General features: G+C 44.9%; 2 protein-coding genes across 6 annotated transcripts in view; one reads left to right on the plus strand and one right to left on the minus strand.

The window, feature by feature from the left end:
* Positions 1-12,564, minus strand: part of CEP104 (centrosomal protein 104) — a 124,189-nt gene extending 111,625 nt beyond the window's left edge. For 3 of the 4 annotated variants that reach the window (XM_040429307.1, XM_040429327.1, XM_040429323.1), the window contains exons 1-3: positions 12,478-12,564; positions 8,084-8,214; positions 7,134-7,307 (exon numbers count right to left, since the gene is read on the minus strand). In XM_040429307.1, coding sequence (XP_040285241.1) covers positions 7,134-7,307; positions 8,084-8,196 — 287 coding nt within the window. In that variant the 5' untranslated portion in view covers positions 8,197-8,214; positions 12,478-12,564. Of the gene's footprint in view, positions 1-7,133; positions 7,308-8,083; positions 8,215-12,440 lie in introns of all 4 variants that reach the window. The other variant, XM_040429315.1, reaches the window with a different exon arrangement.
* A 139-nt stretch (positions 12,565-12,703) lies between these two features.
* On the plus strand, positions 12,704-24,037 carry DFFB (DNA fragmentation factor subunit beta). 2 transcript variants are annotated; one of them, XM_040429350.1, is made up of 7 exons: positions 12,704-12,889; positions 16,019-16,145; positions 18,882-19,070; positions 19,477-19,556; positions 20,801-20,971; positions 22,367-22,467; positions 22,782-22,956. In XM_040429350.1, exons 1-7 carry the CDS (start codon positions 12,758-12,760, stop codon positions 22,813-22,815), a joined length of 834 nt encoding a protein of 277 aa, XP_040285284.1. In that variant the 5' UTR covers positions 12,704-12,757; the 3' UTR covers positions 22,816-22,956. The 2 variants fall into 2 exon arrangements, with proteins under 2 accessions (XP_040285284.1, XP_040285274.1); XM_040429340.1 differs by having other exon boundaries at positions 12,709-12,889; positions 22,777-24,037.
* The last annotated feature ends 792 nt before the right edge of the window (positions 24,038-24,829 follow it).

Consider the following 24,829-nt stretch of genomic DNA (forward strand, 5'->3'; position numbering starts at 1 on the left):
ACAGAAATATAAAAAAAAGTTATGGTTGTCACAAAATGGCAATGCAAAGAAATTTTTTTTTTTTTTTCAAAGATGTGAAACAAAAAAAAAAAAAAAAAAACTATAAAAGTTTGGTATTGCTGTAATCGGATTGAGCTGCAGAATAAGATCATGTCATTTTTTGTGCACAGTGTACACTGTAATATCGAAACCCAAGAATCACTTAGGGGGAGATTTATCAAACTGGTGTAAAGTAGAAGTGGCTTAGTTGCCCATAGCAACCAATCAGATTCCACCTTTCATTTTCCAAAGGAGCTCTGAAAAATGAAAGGTGGAATCTGATTGGTTGCTATGGGGAACTAAGCCAGTTCTACTTTACACCAGTTTGATAAATCTCCCCCTATGTACCAAGTACTGTAGATTTGATCTTAGGGTACTTTCACACTTGCGGCAGGACGGATCCGACAGGCTGTTCACCATGTCGGATCCGTCCTTTCTGCTATTTCGCCGTGCCGCCGCTCCGTCCCCATTGACTATAATGGGGACGGGGGCGGAGCTCCGGCGCAGCACGGCGAAAGCCGCCGGACTAAAAAGTCCTGCATGTCCGACTTTTTAGTCCGGCGGCTTTCGCCGTGCACCGCCGTGCTGCGCCCCCGTCCCCATTATAGTCGGCGGCACCGCGAAATAGCGGAAGGACCGATCCGACGTGGTGAACAGCCTGTCGGATCCGTCCTGCCGCAAGTGTGAAAGTAGCCTTAGTAATAATTTTGGTTGAAAACCACTTGTGAAGTTTGGAACACTTTTACTTACCCAAGCTTTTCCGAGATTGTTTTCTCGTGAAACATCGTACTTCATGTTAGTGGTAAAATCCAGTTCATATGTTTCACCTTTATTTATTAAATACCCCAAATTTATGGAAAATTTGGAAAAAAATTGCTATTTTCTAAACTTGAATTTCTCTGCTTTTAAGAGGGATAGTGCGATACTTCATAAAGTAGTTATTAATTAACATTAACCATATGTATACTTTATATTGGGATCATTTTGTAAATGTCCTTTTATTTTTTTGCACAGTAGAAGACTTAATTTTTAAGAAAATTTCCAAAACCCACCTTTTTATAGGGGTCAGGGTCACTTTAGCAAATAGCATATATTATGTAGAGAAAAATAATACAAGACACTTACTAATTAATTGGTATTATCCACATTGCTTCCTTCACTGGCTGGATTGATATTTCAATCACTTTACTCACTACTCGTTTCCATGGTTACAATCACCCTGCAATCCAGCAGCGGTGGCCATGGCAGGTCTCAGAAGGGAAGAAGCGCCATATGGTTTTTGGAGGGAAGAATTTCCCGGAATGGTTTTTGGGCACCATGTCACATTTGAAGAGGTATCTCTACAGTGGAACCCCCCAAAAAGTGACCCCATTTTGGAAACTACACCCCTCAAGGAATTTATTAAATGGTGTTCTGACTGTTTTTGACCCCACGGGCATTTCATTGAATTTTTAAACACGTGGCTGTGAAAATTTAAAAATTCATTTCTTCCAATAAAATGTTGCATAAGCCCCACATTTTTCATTTTCACAAGGGGTAACAGGGAAAAAAAAAAAAGCATCCCAAATTTTGTTAATCATTTTCTCCTGAACACAGCAATATCCAAAATGTGGTCGTAACCTGCTGTTTGGGCATGCGGCAGGGATCAGAAGGGAAGGAGCACAATATGGTTTTTGGAGGTCAGATTTTCAAGAGGTTGGCCAAGCAGTTTCAGGGCAAGGTATTTTGCATTTATCAAAAAGCTTTCCTGACAGGGAAGAAAAAGACTGGTGCTCAATAAATAACCCAACTTCCTGCAGTTCAATTTGTATTTTGCACTATGCTGTTTAGATTGTTCTCATGAAAAGTGCTGACTATCAGCGCCATCTAGTGGAAAGATTAGGGAATGACATTCTGCACTGTTCTAAAGCTCTAATAACTCCCATCAGGACCTTGCAATGAAAACAGCTGTCTCACTTAGACAAGTCCTGTCCACACGCCCTATTAGGGGCAGGGAGAGGAAGTATAAAAGGACCTAGCTAACACTATTAGGGCATACCTCACCAGTATACACCAGGGACTGGCTGCAGCGCTCTTTTGACCAAGAATAGGACCTCTTTACTTCCAGTCAGGTGGCGACTAGCTATTTTTTTTGTTACACAACCTCCTGTCTGCGATTCATATTTCAGCTATCTAGGACTACCCCTTTAAAAAGGACATGTCCATCTTTGCAACAAAAAAAATTGGAATTTCAATGCATCAAAAAAATAAATCTGTAAATAAAAATCCAGCAATCAATTTGATTAAAAATTTCCTTGGTCATTCATTTAATGTTGAATTGCCCAGAGTTATGGAGATATTATGGGTTTAATAGGTAATATACACTGCTCAAAAAAATAAAGGGAACACTTAAACAACACAATGTACCTCCAAGTCAATCACACTTCTGTGAAATCAAACTGTCCACTTAGGAAGCAACACTGAGTGACAATCAATTTCACATGCTGTTGTGCAAATGCGATAGACAACAGGTGGAAATTATAGGCAATTAGCAAGACACCCCCAATAAAGAAGTGGTTCTGCAGGTGGTGACCACAGACCACTTCTCAGTTCCTATGCTTCCTGGCTGATGTTTTGGTCACTTTTGAATGCTGGCGGTGCTTTCACTCTAGTGGTAGCATGAGACGGAGTCTACAACCCACACAAGTGGCTCAGGTAGTGCAGCTTATCCAGGATGGCACATCAATGCGAGCTGTGGCAAGAAGGTTTGCTGTGTCTGTCAGCGTAGTGTCCAGAGCATGGAGGCGCTACCAGGAGACAGGCCAGTACATCAGGAGACGTGGAGGAGGCCGTAGGAGGGCAACAACCCAGCAGCAGGACCGCTATCTCCGCCTTTGTGCAAAGAGGAACAGGAGGAGCACTGCCAGAGCCCTGCAAAATGACCTCCAGCAGGCCACAAATGTGCATGTGTCTGCTCAAACGGTCAGAAACAGACTCCATGAGGGTGATTTGAGGGTCCGACGTCCACAGGTGGGGGTTGTGCTTACAGCCCAACACCGTGCAGGACGTTTGGCATTTGCCAGAAAACACCAAGATTGGCAAATTCGCCACTGGCGCCCTGTGCTCTTCACAGATGAAAGCAGGTTCACACTGAGCACATGTGACAGACGTGACAGTCTGGAGACGCCGTGGAGAACATTCTGCTGCCTGCAACATCCTCCAGCATGACCGGTTTGGCATTGGGTCAGTAATGGTGTGGGGTGGCATTTCTTTGGAGGGCCGCACAGCCCTCCATGTGCTCGCCAGAGGTAGCCTGACTGCCATTAGGTACCGAGATGAGATCCTCAGACCCCTTGTGAGACCATATGCTGGTGCGGTTGGCCCTGGGTTCCTCCTAATGCAAGACAATGCTAGACCTCATGTGGCTGGAGTGTGTCAGCAGTTCCTGCAAGACGAAGGCATTGATGCTATGGACTGGCCCGCCCGTTCCTAAGACCTGAATCCAATTGAGCACATCTGGGACATCACGTCTCGCTCTATCCACCAACGTCACGTTGCACCACAGACTGTCCAGGAGTTGACAGATGCTTTAGTCCAGGTCTGGGAGGAGATCCCTCAGGAGACCGTCCGCCACCTCATCAGGAGCATGCACAGGCGTTGTAGGGAGGTCATACAGGCACGTGGAGGCCACACACACTACTGAGCCTCATTTTGACTTGTTTTAAGGACATTACATCAAAGTTGGATCAGCCTGTAGTGTGTTTTTCCACTTTAATTTTGAGGGTGACTCCAAATCCAGACCTCCATGGGTTAAAAAATTTGATTTCCATTTTTTTTTTTGTGTGAATTTGTTGTCATCACATTCAACTATGTAAAGAACAAAGTATTTCAGAAGAATATTTAATTAATTCAGTTCTAGGATGTGTTATTTTTGTGTTCCCTTTATTTTTTTGAGCAGTGTATTTGAGATACAAATGAATCGTAATCCTACAAGTCTTTTGAAGTATGTCTCAACTCTCTACCAGCTTTGCACATCTACAGGCTACATTTTTTGCCCATTATTCTTTGTGAAATAGCTCAAGCTCAGTCAGATTGGACGGAGAGAGTCTGCGAACCGCAATTTTCAAATCTTGGCACAGATTCTCAATGGGATTTAGGTCTGGAGTTTGACTAGGCATGAATATGATTTGATCTAAACCAGGCATGCTCAACCTGCGGCCCTCCAGCTGTGGTAAAACTACAACTCAAACCCCGTCAGGTGAATGCCGAAAAAAATAAAAAAAACAGGGCCAAAACAAAAAGTGCAATACCAAGCAATTAAAATAGCGTATTTAGCCCAAAATGGTACCAATCAAACCGTCATCTCATCCCGCAAAAAATGAGCCTAATGAGCCTAAGACAATCGGCCAAAAAATAATAAAAAACTATGGCTCTCAGAAAATGGCAACACAAAAAAAAGATTTTATTCTGTTCAAAAAGGCTTTCACTGTGTAAAACTTAACAAAAATAAAAATGATAGACATATTAGGTATCGCCGCATCCGTAACAACCTGCTCTATAAAAATATCACATTATATGCCCCCTCAGGTGAATTCTCTAAAAAAAAATTAAAAAACTATGCCAAAACAGCAATTTTTTTTCACCGTGCTTCACACATAGTGTAATACCAAGCGATAAAAAAGTCCTATGTACCCCAAAATGGTACCAATGAAAACGTCACATAAGACAATCACTTAAAAAATAAAAACCAAGGGCACCCGTAAACCAATCCATCAAAATCTGCGCTGCAAAAGCCATATGGCACTCCTTCCTTTCTGACCACTGCCATGTGCCCATAGAGCAGTTTACCACCACATATGGGGTATTTCTGTAAACTGCAGAGTAATATAAATTGAGATTTATTTTGCTGTTAACCCTTGCTGCGTGTAGCAAGAAAAAAATTGATTAACATGAAAAATCTACCATAAAAGTGAAATTTTGAAATGTCACCTCCATTTTCCTTTAATTCTTGTGGAACACCTCAAGGGTTAACAAAGTTTGGAACATCAGTTTTGAATAATTTGAGGGGTGTAGTTTCCAAAATAGGATCATTTATGTTTTTCCCCATTACGTAAGCCTCTCAAAATTACTTTATAACTGAATTGGTGCTTAAAAAAAATGGTTTGGGAAATTTTAAAATGTACTTCTAAGCCTTCTAACGTCCTAAAAAAATAAAATGACATTTACAAAATGATGCCAACATAAAGTAGACATATGGGGAATGTTAAGTAATAAATATTTTCTGAGGTATCACTTTCTGTTTTAAAAGCAGAGAAATAGAAATGTAGAAAATTGCTATTTATTTTTTTTTTTTGGTAAATTTGGGATTTTTTCATAAATAAAAGGTGATATATATTGACTTAAATTTCAGACTGTCATAAAGTACAATGTGTCACGAGAAAACAATCTCAGAATGGCTTGGATAAGTAAAAGCGTTCCAAAGTTATTACCACATAAAGTGACGGATATCAGATTTGCAAAAATCTAATTAAGGTGAAAAGTGGCTCGGTACTGAAGGGGTTAATCAGTAATGTTCTCTAACAGACCTCTGAGGCCTTCACAGAACAGCTGTAGTTATACTGAGAATACATTACACAGATGGACTCTATGTACTATATAGGTTGGTCACACTGGATTTTATTTAGGGGTATCAGAGTACAGGGGGCTGAATACAAATGACGCCACACTTTCCAGATTTTTAGTTATTAAAAGTTTTGAAGACCATGTATCATTTTCTTCTCACTTCACACATACTTGCTATTTTGTGTTAATCTATCACATAAAATCCCAATAAAATATATTTAAAGGGGTATTTCCATCTCAGACAATAGGGGCATATTGCTAGGATATGCCCCCATTGTCTGTTAGGAGAGGGTCCCACCTCTGGGACCCGCAACTACAAGGAGAACGGAGCAGGGAGCACTGTGGCTGGAGGACCCCGGATTTCCTGGGGTCCGTCCACCACCAAGCGCATGCGCGGCCCCTGCTCCCATTCATTTTCTATAGGGCAGACGGAAATAGCCAAGCCAGCGCTCGGCTATTTTCGGTGGCCCAATAGAAATGAATGGAGGGCGGCTGCGCATGCGCAGTGCGCCCTCCGTTTATTTCCATGCTCCATTCTCATTGTAGTTGCGGGTCCCAGAGGTGGGACCCGCACCTATCAGACAATGGGGGCATATCCTAGCGATATGCCCCCATTGTCTGAGATGGCAAAACCCCTTTAAGGGTCCATTCACACGTCCGTAATTTGGGTCCGCATTCGTTCCGCAATTTGCGGACCCATTCAATTTCAATGGGGCTGGAACGGATGCGAATCTGCATTTTCAGGATCCGCATCCGCATTTCCGGATTCCGCATCCGTTTTTTCGGGATCAGTTTTTTCGGGATCTGCAATTCCGTTTCTGAAAAAAATAGAACATGTCCTATTCTTGTCCGCAATTGCGGACCAGAAAAGGCATTTTCTATTATAGTGTCTGTGATGTGTGGTCCGCAAATTGCGGATCGCACATTGCAGGTGTCCGTGTTTTGCGGATCCGCAAAACACTTACAGACGTGTGAATGGACCCTAAGTTTGCGGGTGTAACGTGAAAAAATATGGAAAGGTTTAAGGGGTATGAATTCTTTTTCAAGGCACTGTATTATGGACGAGAGCCCTGATCGCTCACAGCTGTAATGACCCAAACTGACAGTATCTTACATCCCTATAAGGCTCCATTCACACGTCCGTGGTGTGTTGCGGACCCGCAACACACCCGCCCGGCACCCCTATAGAAATGCCTATTCTTGTCCGCAAGCTGCGGACAAGAATAGGACATGTTCTATCTTTCGCGGGGATGCGGACACTGTGTGCTGTCCGCATCCATTCCGTCCCCATAGAAAATGAATGGGTCCGCACCCGTTCCGCAAAATTGCGGAACGGATGCGGACCCATTTGCGGACGTGTGAATGGAGCCTAAAGAGGTCAGTTCAGGTCATTCGACCCCCAGTCAGGCCAGGAATATGACCTTCAAATAGAAGAATCCTTTAAATACACAGACATGCAAAACTTCCGGGTAGAGTAAACATAATAGACATACCCCAACCTACGAAAGCGCTCGGTCTGGTAAGGGGTGAAGTATTCAGGCAGACTTTCCGATATGTAAAACTCTATTTTGGAGGAGATCATGTACTGGTGAGCAAGCAGCTGCAGCTTCCGGATCCGGCATCTCTCTACCATTTGGATGACGATCTCCTGAGGATACTGACAAAACCTGCATAAAAAGACAATAAAAAGACAATAAAGTAACTAAAATGACGCTGCACTTGTGGTGGCTGCGGAGAACATAAATGATTGGTGCAATAAGACAGTCCGTTATATATGGGATAGTATACCCTACGCTGTAAATAGGAACTGCAAAGAATTACTTGACCATATTAATAAAAATACCGCAGTGCAAGGAAATGATCTTTAGGGTCCATTCACACGACCGCAAAATGGGTCCGCATCCGTTCCGCAATTTTGCGGAACAGGTGCGGACCCATTTATTTTTAATGGGGCCGGAATGTGCTGTCTGCATTTGTGGAGCCGCACTTCCGTTCCGCAAAAAAAATAGAACATGTCCTATTCTTGTCCGCAATTGCGGACAAGAAAAAACATTTTGTATGACAGTGCCGGCGATGTGCGGTCCGCAAAATGCACATTGCCGGTGTCCGTGTTTTGTGGATCCGCAAAACACATACGGACGTGTGAATGGACCCTTAAAGGGAACCTATCGCCCTGATTTTGGACTACTATCTACGGTGATACATGAGTGTTCCTGCGAGCGCCATGGCCTTCTCACAGCTTTTCCTAGGCCAGCGACGACACTGTGCGAGTGCTGATGCCTTCTCAATATGCTGATCGGTGGAGGTCCCAGGTGTCGGACCCCCACCGATCAGATACTGATGACCTATCCAGAAGATAGGTGACCAGTTAAAAAAATCTTGGAAAATCCCTTTAATACTTCAAAGTGGGAAAACGGTAAAACATGGCAATCTTTGTACTCACTTTGGGGATCTCCAGCCGCTGACTGTAGGAGCATGAACCATCAGCTCTTTGGCACTAAATCCATCCTCATGGCCAGAGGAGCTGACCACAACAAACCCTATCTTGTGTGGCATGCTGGAGGTTTGCAGACCCTGCAACAAAATAAAAGACACGGTAAGGATGGTCTGGACTCAATGACACAGGTGTACAGTGCTGCAGAGCCAAGACAGGCAGGAAGCGTATGAGACACGGTACATCATTTATACAGGGTGGGGTCCTGCATCTTAAAGGAGGATGTGCTGCACCAGTGATCTCCAGGACGTGGTTCTCCAGGTGTTGCAAAACTACAACTCCCAGCATGCAGTCGGACACAGATCTATCAGATCTTTATAGAAGCAGATGCCTGACAGATGTCATGTGATCTGTTCTCCATAAAGAGCTATGCCCGTCTGGAGAGCACAGTCTATACCATAGGTAACCCACTGGTTTGTGAGACAGCTGCCTGTTACACTGTGAGACCACCACATAGCCGGCTGCCTCCATATGTTCCACAGCTTTGTAATGGATTTACTGAAATCTGGGCAAATCCTGTCAATTGACATGTGCTGGAGCGACAGATGGAGCGAGACAGAGCGACAGAGCCACGACTGGTAGAGAGACAGAGCGACGCGACTGCTGGAGAGACAGAGCGACGCGACTGCTGGAGAGACAGAGCGACGCGACTGCTGGAGAGACAGAGCGACAGAGCCACGACTGGTAGAGAGACAGAGCCACGACTGGTAGAGAGACAGAGCGACAGAGCCACGACTGGTAGAGAGAGAGAGCGACGCGACTGCTGGAGAGACAGAGCGACGCGACTGCTGGAGAGACAGAGCGACGCGACTGCTGGAGAGACAGAGCGACAGAGCCACGACTGGTAGAGAGACAAAGCGATAGCGACACGACTGTAGCACAACCGTATTTCATCTTGTATCCAGGCGAGGGGTCGCCCAACAGGAAAAAAAACAAAACCTTTCAACTGCAGTAATGAGAGTACCACCGCTGATAATAACACGTCTATGACCGCAGTAATGAGAGTACCACCGCTGATAATAACACGTCTATGACCGCAGTAATGAGAGTACCACCGCTGATAATGACACATCTATGACGGCAGTAATGAGAGTACCACCGCTGATAATGACACGTCTATGACGGCAGTAATGAGAGTACCACCGCTGATAATGACACGTCTATGACCGCAGTAATGAGAGTACCACCGCTGATAATGACACATCTATGACCGCAGTAATGAGAGTACCACCACTGATAATGACACGTCTGTGACGGCAGTAATAAGAGTACCACTACTGATAATAACACGTCTGTGACGGCAGTAATGAGAGTACCACCGCTGATAATGACACGTCTATGACGGCAGTAATGAGAGTACCACCGCTGATAATGACACATCTATGACCACAGTAATGAGAGTACCACAGCTGATAATGACACGTCTATGACCACAGTAATGAGAGTACCACCGCTGATAATTACACGTCTATGACGGCAGTAATGAGAGTACCACCGCTGATAATAACACATCTATGACCACAGTAATGAGAGTACCACTACTGATAATAACACGTCTATGACGGCAGTAATGAGAGTACCACCGCTGATAATGACACGTCTATGACCGCAGTAATGAGAGTACCACCGCTGATAATGACACATCTATGACCGCAGTAATGAGAGTACCACCGCTGATAATGACACGTCTGTGACGGCAGTAATAAGAGTACCACTACTGATAATAACACGTCTGTGACGGCAGTAATGAGAGTACCACCGCTGATAATGACACGTCTATGACGGCAGTAATGAGAGTACCACCGCTGATAATAACACATCTATGACCACAGTAATGAGAGTACCACAGCTGATAATGACACGTCTATGACCACAGTAATGAGAGTACCACCGCTGATAATTACACGTCTATGACGGCAGTAATGAGAGTACCACCGCTGATAATGACACGTCTATGACCACAGTAATGAGAGTACCACCGCTGATAATAACACGTCTATGACGGCAGTAATGAGAGTACCACCGCTGATAATGACACGTCTATGACCACAGTAATGAGAGTACCACTACTGATAATGACACGTCTATGACCACAGTAATGAGAGTACCACCGCTGATAATTACACGTCTATGACGGAAGTAATGAGAGTACCACCGCTGATAATAACACATCTATGACCACAGTAATGAGAGTACCACTACTGATAATAACACGTCTATGACGGCAGTAATGAGAGTACCACCGCTGATAATGACACGTCTATGACCACAGTAATGAGAGTACCACCGCTGATAATGACACATCTATGACCACAGTAATGAGAGTACCACTACTGATAATAACACGTCTATGACGGCAGTAATGAGAGTACCACCGCTGATAATGACACGTCTATGACCACAGTAATGAGAGTACCACCGCTGATAATAACACGTCTATGACCACAGTAATGAGAGTACCACCGCTGATAATTACACGTCTATGACGGCAGTAATGAGAGTACCACTACTGATAACACGTCTATGACGGCAGTAATGAGAGTACCACCGCTGATAATAACACATCTATGACCACAGTAATGAGAGTACCACCGCTGATAATAACACGTCCATGACGGCAGTAATGAGAGTACCACCACTCATAATGACACGTCTATGACGGCAGTAATGAGAGTACCACCGCTGATAATTACACGTCTATGACGGCAGTAATGAGAGTACCACCGCTGATAATAACACATCTATGACCACAGTAATAAGAGTACCACTACTGATAATAACACGTCTATGACGGCAGTAATGAGAGTACCACCGCTGATAATGACACGTCTATGACCACAGTAATGAGAGTACCACCACTGATAATAACACGTCTATGACCACAGTAATGAGAGTACCACCGCTGATAATTACACGTCTATGACGGCAGTAATGAGAGTACCACTACTGATAACACGTCTATGACGGCAGTAATGAGTACCACCGCTGATAATAACACATCTATGACCACAGTAATGAGAGTACCACCGCTGATAATAACACGTCCATGACCACAGTAATGAGAGTACCACCGCTGATAATTACACGTCTATGACGGCAGTAATGAGAGTACCACCACTCATAATGACACGTCTATGACGGCAGTAATGAGAGTACCACCGCTGATAATAACACGTCTATGACCGCAGTAATGAGAGTACCACCGCTGATAATGACACGTCTATGACCACAGTAATGAGAGTACCACTACTGATAATGACACGTCTATGACCACAGTAATGAGAGTACCACTACTGATAATAACACGTCTATGACCACAGTAATGAGAGTACCACCGCTGATAATAACACGTCTATGACCACAGTAATGAGAGTACCACAGCTGATAATGACACGTCTATGACCACAGTAATGAGAGTACCACCGCTGATAATAACACGTCTATGTCGGCAGTAATGAGAGTACCACTACTGATAATGACACGTCTATGACCACAGTAATGAGAGTACCACCGCTGATAATGACACGTCTATGACGGCAGTAATGAGAGTACCACCACTCATAATGACACGTCTATGTCGGCAGTAATGAGAGTACCACCGCTGATAATGACACGTCTATGACCACAGTAATGAGAGTACCACTACTGATAATGACACGTCTATGACGGCAGTAATGAGAGTACCACCGCTGATAATGACACGTCTATGACCACAGTAATGAGAGTACCACTACTGATAATAACACGTCTATGACCACAGTAATGAGAGTACCACCGCTGATAATAACACGTCTATGACCACAGTAATGAGAGTACCACAGCTGATAATAACACGTCTATGTCGGCAGTAATGAGAGTACCACTACTGATAATGACACGTCTATGACCACAGTAATGAGAGTACCACCGCTGATAATGACACGTCTATGACGGCAGTAATGAGAGTACCACCACTCATAATGACACGTCTATGACGGCAGTAATGAGAGTACCACCGCTGATAACATAAGATGACGGCGCCTCCATATACACAGGGCATGAAGATCTGGAATGTTCTGCACCCACATAACCACATAATCATATAGCACCCACACGATCACATAGCACCCATATAACCACATAGCACCCATATAATCACATAGCACCCACACGATCACATAGCACCCACATAATCACATAGCACCCACAGTACAGGGAGCACGGATGGACCTCAGGCTGCGCCTCCGGGCACCACACATGGGCGGCAGCAGAACGGCCTCCCCTCTGTGCCCGGACTGCACCCAGAAGCCCTACAGAGAATACCCACAGTGTTACTCTCCTCAGCCCTGTACCCAGGACATTACCCTGCGGGCGCTAGCTCCTCTTCACCATCTCCATAACCACCGCTTGACAACAGTCTCCAACCGATAGGGATTGTGGGATGTGTAGTCAAATAGCGATGGCTACTTGGGCTTGTGCGCATGTGCGCTCTGCCCCTCTAGCTACCGCGCATGCGTTTCATGTTAACAGTCTGAAAGGCAGCGGTCTTTTGCTGGCAAATTGTTAGATTGCGCATGCGCCATAGGAAGCTGTCGGAAATGTACAGCGGAATATGGTGTTGTGAAAGAGATAGAATCTCCTATTATGGGCAGCCATTCCTCTACCCAGAAGCACATGAAGATTTTTAAAATAAGGACACTGCAAGGGGGTAGCAAGTATGGAATTGGCTGCAGGAACCTGAGGGAACTTCTGGAGAAGGGCTGTAAGAAGTTCCAGGTACAATAAGATACATGTCTTGTGTGTGTTCACATGCTGCAGATTTGTTGCTGAAATCGTTGCCATGCAGTAATCTGCAAACCACTGCCATTACTAATACAAGGACCGCACAGGTCGGATCCGTACAGCGCCCGTACGTCACACGGCCGTGGAATTTCCGCACCAAAATCCATGTTTTGCATTCCTTTTTTGTCTAGTTTTGAAGCAGGTTTGCCCACGCCACGACCGTATGTATATTGCGGTCCGGGCATGCGGACATGGAGACATTTCCGTTTTTTTTTTTCAAGCCCCATTAAAATGAATGGTTCCGCATACAGACCTGTAAAAAATAAGTTTGTGTGCGTGAGCCCTTAGGCAGGGTACATCAGACCACACGGTGGTGCGAGCCGCAGCATTTTTCCAATAGATCCTTTAAAACGGACTGTTTATTGGTAATGGCCGCACAGTTTTGCAGATAAACCTGTATACTTTCACACTTGCAGCAACTGCCTGCCGGATCCGGCAAAACGTATGCCATCTGAATGCATTTTAAGACTGATCAGGATCCTGATCCGTCTCACAAATGCATTGCAAGAACGGATCCGTCTGTCCGTTTGTCATATGGACAAACGGATCCGTAACGATTTTTTTTCACATTCCGTTATTCGGCATCGAAAAAAATGCCGGATCCGGCTGTCAGGCAAGTCTTCAGTATTTTTGGCCGGAGAGAAAACCGTAGCATGCTGCGGTATTATCTCCGTCCTGAAAAGGCAAACAGACTGAACTGAAGACATCCTGATGCATCCTGAACGGATTACTCTCCATACAGAATGCATAGGGATAAAACTGATCAGTTCTTTTCCGGATTTGAGCCCCTAGGACGGAACTCTATGCCGGAAAAGAATAACGTGTGAAAGTGAAAGTACTAGTGTGAAAGTACGCTTAGCAACAGACTGACAATCCATTTCTAATGATCTTTTAGAAAACTGCTGCATGTAGCGCCACCGCACGGTTTATGGTCACGTCTGGACCCCTCACCAGCGACCCCCTTCTACCCTTATATATTATTATGTATCATCCAGACATAGGGCATTCCATTTACAAGGTGTCCATAAAATGTCAGCAGCCGCTGTCCAGCCGCACGTACCCTCTATCCGCCCACTGGTGGGTACAGTAGGCACTACTATTCTAGCCCTGTTTACAGTGTAGCAGACCCATGACACCCATGACAGGTCACCAAAGGCATGTGGCGTGGATAGACAGAAAGCCTCGAGGGTGCAGATTCATTGTGGATGCCACGTGGCTTCTCTATAAATCCAAACTGCAAAGTCGTGTAGCATAAGGGCCTGTTCACACGGCCGATTTTGACGCTGTGGTTTCTGCCACGATTGTTCATTTTGCGTACCATGGACCCGCTCTCGGCTTAACTCAGTGGAGCTAACGCATCCGGTCAATAATACAACCGTCTGCATCCGATCGGATCCAGTTGTATTATCTCCAGAATAAAACCATTGTGAGTCAGTGGCCGCCGAAAAAAAACTGATCCAGCACCATTGATTTAAATTGTGTGTCACGCCAGATCCATCTTGCTCAGTATCCCTTGATGACGCACACACAAACGCTGCTTGCAGCGGTTTTATGCACGTAATGGGAGCGAATCGGAACAGAATACATTCTGGTGCACTCCGTTCAAGTTTGTTCAGTTTTGTCTCCATTGAAAATAAATGGGGAGAAAACTGAAGTGTTTTGCTGCAGTTTTGAGATCCTGTGACGGATCTCAAAACCGTACAGCGAAACACAGTTGTGAAAGTAGCCTGCGAGCCGACAGCCGTTGTGGCTTCAAGCAGTGACTGTCTGGACAACATTCACAGCTTAAGGCCTCTTTCACACGAGCGATAATTCCGCGCGGGTGCAATGCATGATGCGAATGCATTGCGCCCGCACGGAATCCGGACCCATTCATTTAAATGGGTCTGTGTAGATGAGCGGTGGTTTTCACGCATCACTTTTGCGTTGCGTGAAAATCGCAGCATGTTCTAGATTCTGCGGTGATTCATAGAAGTGAATGGGGCTGTGTGAAAATTGCATCGCATCTGCAAGCAAGTGCGGATGCGATGCGATTTTCACGGATGGTTGCTAAGAGATGTTTGTAAACATTCAGTGTTTTATCACGCGCGTGCAAAACGCAGTAAATCGCATTGCACCCACGCGATAAAAACAAAACAACTGAGCGCAATCGCAAACAAAATTTAATGGCTTTGTTTGCAAAATCGCGCAGTTTTCACTAAACGCATCTGGACATAATCCGGACATGCTTGTCTGCAAGGGGCCTAAGGGCTCATGCACTTGGCAGTTATTGTGGCCCGCATACGGCGGGTCTGCAGTACACGGGCACTGGCCGTGTGCATCACGGATTGTGGACCCATTGACTTAAATGGGTCCGCAATCCGGGAGATGCGGAACGGAGGCACGGATCGGAAGCCCACGGAAGCACTACGGAGTGCTTCCGTGGGTTTACTGTGCGTGCCTCCGCAGCGCAAAAAACGTTTGTAGGCATGAGCCTTAAAATAAAGGGGATGGCAGGCACCAGGCGGCTGGTGGTGGAGTTTTGGCACAGTGTCCACGCCAAAATATTGCTGGTAAATGCCACCATCGGAATGAGCCCCTAGACGCGCACAGGACAGACAGAATGAAGTGCTATTTTGTTACTACATTAAAACAAATTGTGTACTAAACTATAACCAAATAGAAAAAGAGAGACAGATTTCTAAATCACTAAAGCTATCCATGGTGCTGGAATGGGATCCTGAGCCGGCATTGTCTGTACCCCATGATTCTACTACTACTCCCTTCATGTCCTTACAGGGGCACTGCTATAGGCACTCCGTGTGTTAGCATAGGATCCCTTCGTATGGCACCATATTATAATATTACTATTCTGCTCTTTTCGTGATACGTCATACATGGAAAGTGGCACAATTCTCCTTCTGTTGGATTCCACACACACAAAAAAACTCCATAGGAAATAAATCAAAGTCATCTCCTAGAATACGTACCTTACTGTAATACAGGGACCTGGATGAGGATCAAAGTCCAATCTCTGTCCTGGTTTAGAAATCTTCTAATTTATCGTGATCCTATTCCTTGTAGCTGCCTCTTAAGAGCGCTCGGGTCTGTTTGTATGAAGATGGCACAGAATTAAGTGATGAATACCTGAGGAATCTTCCGGATAACACAGAACTTGTCTTTCTGGCTCCTGGACAGACCTGGGAAGGATGTGAGTATTATACATTGCTGCTTATAGATGATCTAAGGCTACTTTCACACTAGCGTTTCTATTTTCCGGTATTGAGATCCGTCATAGGGTCTCAATACCGGAAAAAAAAACGCTTCCGTTTTGTCCCCATTCATTGTCAATGGGGACAAAACTGAACTGAACAGAACGCTCCAAAATGCATTCCGTTCGGTTTGGTTGCGTTCTTATTCCGGAGAGCAAACCCGGTTTTCTTTCCGTCATGGGATGTGGAGCAAGACGGATCCGTCATGACCCACAATGCAAGTCGATGGGGACGTATCCGTTTTCTCTGACATATTAGAAAATGGATCCGTCTCCCTTTGACTTTCAATGGAGTTCATGACGAATCCGTCTTGGCCATGTTAAAGATAATACAACGGATCGTTCATGTATTATCAGTAACGGAAGCGTTTTTACTGAACCCTGCCGGATCTGGCAAAAACGCTAGTGTGAAGGTAGCCTAAAAGGGTAAGGCCTCTTTCACACGGGCGTTGCGGGAAAAGGTGCGGGTGCGTTGCGGGAACATGCACGATTTTTTCGCGCGAGTGCAAAACATTGTAATGCGCGCGTGAGAAAAATTGGCATGTTTGGTACCCAAACCCGAACTTCTTCACAGAAGTTCGGGCTTGGGATCGGTGTTCTGTAGATTGTATTATTTCCCCTTATAACATGGTTATAGGGGAAAATAATAGCATTCTGAATACAGAATGCATAGTAAAATAGCGCTGGAGGGGTTAAAAAAATTAATAAAAATAATTTAACTCACCTTAATCCACTTGCTCGCGTAGCCCGGCATCTCTTCTGTCTTCTTCTTTGCTGTGTGCAGGAAAAGGACCTGTGGTGACGTCACTCCGGTCATCACATGGTCCGTCACATGATCTTTTACCATGGTGATGGATCATGTGATGACCGGAGTGACGTCACCACAGGTCCTTTTCCTGCACACAGCAAAGAAGAAGACAGAAGAGAAGCCGGGCTGCGCGATCAAGTGGATTAAGGTGAGTAAAATAATTTTTTATTTTTTTTTAACCCCTCCAGCCCTATTGTACTATGTATTCTGTATTCAGAATGCTATTATTTTCCCTTATAACCATGTTATAAGGGAAAATAATACAGATCAGGTCTCCATCCAGATCGTCTCCTAGCAACCGTGCGTGAAAATCGCACCGCATCCGCACTTGCTTGCGGATGCTTATGATTTTCACGCAGCCCCATTCACTTCTATGGGGCCTGCGTTGCATGAAAAACGCAGAATATAGAGCATGCTGCGATTTTCACGCAACGCACAAGTGATGCGTGAAAATCACCGCTCATGTGCACAGCCCCATAGAAATGAATGGGTCGGTATTCAGAGCGGGTGCAATGTGTTCACATCACGCATTGCACCCGCGTGGAAAACTCGCCCGTGTAAAAGGGGCCTAAGTAATTCGGCCACCATGAGTGCAGATCAGAGCGCACAGGATCTATTTTACAATGAATCGTATCTAGCCTTAGGGTGGACGTCGTTAGCTGACCATACATACACATTAGAAGTAGATCAGCTGGACTGCTTGACCATCTAATATGTGACATGTATGGGGGAGCCTCCTGACTCTCTTACTGCTCGCCGCTGCTATGTCTATGTGCACACTGCGCGCGCCTTTCCTTCTTACAGCTGATCAGCCGAGGTGCCGGATGTCGGACCCCCCTGCCGATCTGATATTGATGACCTATCGCTCCCAGCTCCCCTGCCGATCAGCTGTTTGAAAAGGCTGCGGCGCTCTGGCACTGCGGTCTCTTCCCAGACCAGTGATGTCTCATTCATTGGTTTCATGGTCTATTTGCAGCACAGTCTCCTTCAAGTGAATGGACCTGGGCTGCAATACCAAGGAGAGCAGTTATACAATGTATGGCGCTGGAGCATAGTAAGCTGTGAGGAGGCTGCAGCCTCTTCAAACATCTGATCGGCGGGGGCGCTGGGAGTCGAACCCCCAAAGATCAGATATTGATGAAAGGCCATCAATATTAACCTCCTGGAAAGTCCCTTTGACTCCCTGTTCAGAACACTTGCGCGCTTCGTCGAGCTGAGCGTGCATGTGTTTGGGGGGATCAGGAGAGATGGCTGAATGAGTGGTAAGCCAATGGGTATTTCATGTACAGAGCTACTTTTGCTCTTGATGATGAATTATGATCACTTTGAGTCTTTGACATTACAGTTTTCCAAGATTTTTATACTGATTACCTATATCTGATCGGTGGCGGTCTGACACCCAGGACCCCTGCCGATCAGCTGTTTGAGAAGGCAGCGGCACTGCTGTACGCGCCAAGGACTGCTTTCCCTAGGCCGAGTGACTTCATGTTCATGTGTCACATGATCTAGGAGCAACTCAGCCCCCTTTAAGTAAATGAGCGCGATTCCGAGCACAACCGCTATACAATGTACGGCGCTGTGCTTGGTAAGCTGCAAGAAGGCTGCGGCGCTCACAGGGCTGTGGCCTTCTCAAACAGCTGTTCGGCGGGGGTCCCGGGTGTCGGACCCCCATCGATCAGATACTGATGACTTATCCACAGGATGGGTCATTAGTTAAAAAAATCCTGGAAAACCCTTTTAATCTCCAAGTGAAGTTTGGGCTCAGCAGAACCCTTTGCCTTCTGTGGGTAACAGAGAATCACTACTAAACCCAATAGTCTGTCTACTAATATTTTTCTATTTCTTTTTGTTTTGCTGGGGAAAAAAAGTTGTCACAGACATCGGCCGCTTGCTAAATGCATTTTACACACGACAGCCAGATGTCACTGAAGCAGCCAGAAAGCTGCTGACCGATGAGCAGGCGCCACAGAGGAGGAAAATTCTGGTGGACTTTATTCAGAACCTGAATGAAAATATCTGGGCTGAAAACCGGGAAGACGACAAATCTTGGTTTGAAGGTTTGTGGAGGTTTTCTGTACTAAAAAGGGGTTGTCTCGCCCCTGACCTTGGTGGGTTGTCTCGCCCCTGACCTTGGTGGTATCGGGCTAGGTAGGATATCTCACCAATGTCTGATAGATGGGGATCCCACCTCTTTAACCCCTACCCATCACCTAGAAGAAGTAGAAGGGTTCCTAGGAAAATGTTGTCCCATGGTGACAGGAGAGCGGTCAAGCTGCCCAAATGGCTCCTTGCTTTCCAATCATCTTTCACCCTTATGATCAGCAGAGATTGCAGGAAGACCCCACAGATCAAGCGTTGGCTGTTTTTATAGATTTTTCACATGAAGAAAAATGCATAGCAAATGAGTAGCGCAGACAGTAGCGGGGTTTTCTCCCAGCCTTACGGTTTTCTTCTCTCCGCTAGGAACAGAGCCGCGATACAAGAACAAGTCCAGCTACATGAGGAACAGCTGTGAAAGCAGAGTCCGCAGTTATATGAAGGAGGTAACATCTCATACACTTGGAGCCAGTTCACGCAGAGTTTTGGTGCTGATTTTGGATCTTTTCCGCCCCAAAATCAGCTCCGAAAAAAAGCCTTTTTAAAGCGTACCTGTCCCCGCTCCTGACATGCCAGTTTTAATAGTTAAGTCTGAAATGGCAGCACTGATTGGATAGAGTGAGTCTGTGCAGGTACCCCCCCCCCCCCAACTTGTTACCTCCCCTTTGTAACCTTACTGCAGACTGCTAGCAATTCATTCATAACTTCTAGTAGAAATAATAGAGGAATGGGACAACATAGAGACGTAAGAATAGATGCTCCAGGATTGTTATTACACGGGGAATGCATGAAGATATTAAAACAGACCTGTCAGGAGAGGGGAGAGGTCCTCTTTATAACAGCCTGCCATTCATGTCAATGGGAAGCAGCCCTTGCTTTTTTTCCATGTGTAAAAAAGAAGCATCATTCTCTATCTTGGGGTGGAACCCGCACAGAATTTCCCATTGAAATGAATGGGAAGCATAAAAAAACATCTAGGATGACCATGGACTACATGCGTATTCCTTTCTTTCAGTGGGTGCCCGATGGGGATAACAGGCGATTGCTTCCAGCGGCTCAGGTTCTGGGGCGCTGTCATATTACAGGGAGTTCTTCTGATATCCTCTGGCCATCCCCTTTAATGGCTGTGAAACACAGAAGCCTAAATTCTTTAAAGGGGATTTCCAGCTGTAACAAAATCACAAGAATATGCTGCCTCAGTAGAGGTCTGACCCCCAGAATCGAGGCGTCCACAGAACAGAGCGCCTCCTTTTGGTTTTTTTGAGCTGCACAAATAAAATGCTGGAGAGGCCCGGACCTTCATTCTGGTGATTGGTCAGACCCCCACCAATCAATGGCATATTCTGATATACTTGATTAGGCTACATACACTGCTGCTTTTCTTTCCACAGAGAAAAGCCATCCTCTGTTCCATTATACGTATACTGTAAAAATCTCACTTGCCTGTTGCCACCACTAGGGGGAAGGATCTGTATACATATCCAATGACCTAAATTTTACATTGGTCCCTAGTTATTAGCAGCAGGAAGTGTGTAGGGGACACTAGAAGAACAAGAACCGAGATCTAGAGTCTCATGTACCAATGGAACCACAAGAAATTGGTTTGCTCTCTTTGACAGCTCTAGATGGCAGTGAATTGGAGTAGTCATTAGTCTGATACAATAAATCCTATGTGATTCTGCTCCTTTAGGTTCAGTCCTTGGCTGTAACATTAGATCCACCGGTGAGAGAGGAATACAAGATGCTCACAGAGACCATGTGCAATGAACTCCGAGCTGTGAAGTACAATGGATGTTACTTTGATAGAACAGAAGAAAAGACCAGCCGTCTATGTACTGCAGAGGGATGGTTTTCATGCCAAGTAAGATCCGTCAGCCGTTTAGAGTTAGGGCTGTTTCACACGAGCGGATGCCGTGCGTGACATCCGCTCCGTGAATGACAGCCAAGACCCGATGCAGACTGCAGAGGCACAGAGCATTAACATGATTGATGATGCTCCGTGCCTCTCTGTGATCTCTTTACTACGAAATCACAGTGACAACTTTATCTCACTGTGATTTCGTAGTAAAGAGATCACAGAGAGGAACGGAGCATTATCAGTCATCTTAATTCTCCGTGCTTCTGCAGTCTGCATCGGGTCTTGGCTGTCATTCACGGAGCGGATGTCACGCACGGCATCCGCTTGTGTGAAACAGCCCTTAGGGTACTTTCACATTTGCGTTGTTTGATTCCAGCAGGCTGTTCTGTTGCCTGAACTGCCTGATCAGGCAAACTGTATGCATGTCATTTTTTCTGACTGATCAGGCATTTTGCAGACTGATCAGTTTGAAAAATGCATTGCGATACCGGATCCGTTTTTCCAGTGTCATGAGGCAAAACGGATCCGGTATTTTTTTTCTTCACATTTTTAAATGTCTGCGCATGCGCAGACCGGAATACCGGATGCGTCAATTTGAATTTCGGATCCGACACTAATACATTCCTATGGCAAGTGTTCCGTTTTTTTGGCAGTAGATAAAACTGCAGCATGCTGCGGTATTATCTCCGTCCTGAACAGTCAAAAAGACTGAACTGAAGACATCCTGAACGGATTACTCTCTATTCACAATGCATTAGGATAAAACTGATCAGTGTGGTATAGAGCCCATAGGACGGAACTCTATGCCAGAAAATAAAAATGATAGTGTGAAAGTACCCTAAGACATGTGCATCCTGCACTTTTCACAGGTCACATTGTAGAAATGCCTACTTCTACTGTGGCGAGAAAAGGAGTGGGGCTTAGGCTCCATTCACACGTCCGCAACGTGTTTTGCGGATCCACGGAGCTGCAAAACACTGACAGCAGCAATGTGCGTTCCGCATTTTGTGGACCGCACATTGCCGGCACTATAGAATATGCCTATTCTTGTCCGCAATTGCGGACAAGAATAGGACATGTTCTATTTTTTTCGTAAACGGAATTGCGGACCTGGAATGAATGCGGAACGAAATTGCGGACGTGTGAATGGCCCCTTAGCAGGAGGGGCAGGGCTTCACGCGTCCTGCCAGAAATTGGTAATTATAGCTGAAGTCTATGCCAGCTCCTAGCTAGTGTAGACTTCAGTTTTTGAGATATGTCACTCTGGTACAGAGGGATGAAGACTGGTGTGTGGGAACCCAAGTCTTGACAAATGTTCTATATACATACTGTATGTACACGCGCATAGCACTGCTGCATTTCTCTTATGTCTCATGTATGTGCATTACTGTGTTGTAGGGTCCTTTTGACGTGGATGACTGCAGTTCCAGGCACTCCATTAATCCCTACAGTAACAAAGAGAGTAGAATTCTATTCAGTACCTGGAACCTGGACCACAGGTAAGAGCCAAGTGTAGAAAAATAAGTAATAGCCTCATTTACTTCAGCGTGACATTCAGCGGATGCAGGCAGCACGTTACAGAGCAGGCCATATTCCAGACTTATTACCCGGACTCCTCAGTTCAGTTGTAAGTTTGATTCTGTAAAGACATGGGGGTCCGGGTGTTATATGTGGAACATGGATTTAGGCCTGTGGGGCTAGGAGGACTAGGTCATAGCCTTTGTAGATGCTTCCTCCGGAAGGAGGTAACTAACAAATGTCTGCACTGAATTTCTAACAAGATGACAATTCTGTATTCTTATCTTAAGGATAGAAAAGAAGCGGACCATCCTGCCTCGCCTTACTGAAGCCCTGGGGCAATGTAACGGGAGGCAAATCAACTGGAAGTATTTCTTTAATCTCTTGTTTACTGTGGAAAATTTGAAACTGGTTCACATAGCCTGCCATAAGAAAACTGCGCATAACCTGACGTGTGATGACTCCATGATTTACATCAAAAGAAAACCTGCCAAGAAGACAAAGAACTGAAAGGAATCCTCAAGACACACATTTTATATTACTTATTTTTAGCAGCTTATAAATTATGTCTAGTGTTGAGTGAAGAATGTATGGGCTCCGATGAGCCAAGTTAGTCATTCACGAAGCAGTGCATGATAACTTCGGTAATTGATTTTTGTAGTGGAAAACAACTTTGAAACTTGGAACCGAAGCCGAGTTCTTTTTCAATTGGTACCTCGGAACCGAAGCTGAATCTGGTTTTAAGTTTTAAAGTGGGTTTTCAATTTAAAAATCAATTACCGAAGTCACGCGTGACTTTGTAAATAACTTTGGCTCATCGGAGCCCATACATTCTAATACTGTACAGAGACGAATCTCTGTATAGTATTATTCCGAAGTTTTGAAATAAGCGGCTTTGGACGTGGCTCAACACAGGATATGTGGCCCATGCCAAAAAAAAAAAAGACAGCCACATGTTTGGTAACTCATCATCGTTGCTTTTGGGAGAGAATTATGAGAAGACATAGGAAATCTATGTGAAAGTCATCCCCGGAGGCGCATGTCAGCGTGTACGGAAATATTTTGTACCGGGTATCCCTTCTGCAAGGGGTAACAAAAGCGTGTGGCATATTGCAAATGGCTACTGTATATAATCGCAGATGGACAATTGGACTTGTAACACATCATGTCCGAGGAGTGTGCTTCCATCCAAACATGTGTGTTAATTCAATTCACACAGCACGAGCCAAAAATCGATGTTTGGTGCGGAGCTATGGGTATCAGGATCGTGGATGCAATATTCTTTAATGAAAATAGGAACACAAATGTGTACATGGACATCTTCGACCATTGCCATGCACTGTTAACACAAGCATGAGTAGCGTTTATATTTCAGCAAGATGGGGTAACTTGCTGTACATGGCACGGTTGGAAAAAAAAAAAAAAAAGACACAAGTTCAACAAAAGGGACAGGTGGGGATGCGAATCTTCTACACATTAATGTTATTTAATTTTATGATTTGATCTAAGCCCTTTTTAAAACTGTCCAATGTTCCTGCTGTGACCAGGTCCTGAGGTAGACTATTCCACAGTTCTTATTGTCAAGAAGCCTTGATGCTTCTGGAGCCTGAACCTTTTTTTTCCCAATCGGAGGCAGTGCCCCCTTGTCTTTTGAGGGGATTTTTATTTGTATAGCTTAATAATGTCTCTTCCCAAGACTAAATACATTTCTTTTAATCTTTCCTCATTACTAAAACCCTCCATGAATCAGTTTAGTCGCTCTCCTTTGTACTTTTACCAGTTCCGAAGCATCCTTTTTATGGACTGGAGCCCAGAACTGAACTGCATATTCCAGATGAGGCCGCACCAAGGCTTTGTAAAGTGGTAGTATTACATCCCTGTCCCGTGAGTCCATGCCTCGTTTAATACATGACATTATCCAGTTTCATATAAATTCCCTTGCCAAGTTCATGCAGCGTGCTTAGAAGAACGTACAGTAGGCAAAGGGTTGTGGCCTCCAGTCACCAAACCTAAATGTGTGTAACTTATCTGTGGAGTTACCTGCAGGGTAAGGTTTATGAAATAAATCCCCAGACATTGTCCAAACTGAAATGTGGTGTTACCAAATTTAAAATGGGCACAACTGTGCATAGCTGATGGTGGAAACCACTTCCAGCATCTCCTGTAACTGATAACTATGTCCTTCTTCCACATTCCTGTGCAAAGCAAACAAGTGAAATAAATGTATTTTTCATGGCCCACACCGTATTAAAATATCTCCATTGGTATCTACAAACATTCAATGATCTTACATTGTTGTGTGCAGCATTTAGCCTGTTACAGAACCAGTGGAGTTTCAGCCCT

The sequence above is a fragment of the Bufo bufo genome, chromosome 1, assembly GCF_905171765.1.
Source record: "Bufo bufo chromosome 1, aBufBuf1.1, whole genome shotgun sequence".
NCBI classification, from domain to species: Eukaryota; Metazoa; Chordata; class Amphibia; order Anura; family Bufonidae; genus Bufo; species Bufo bufo.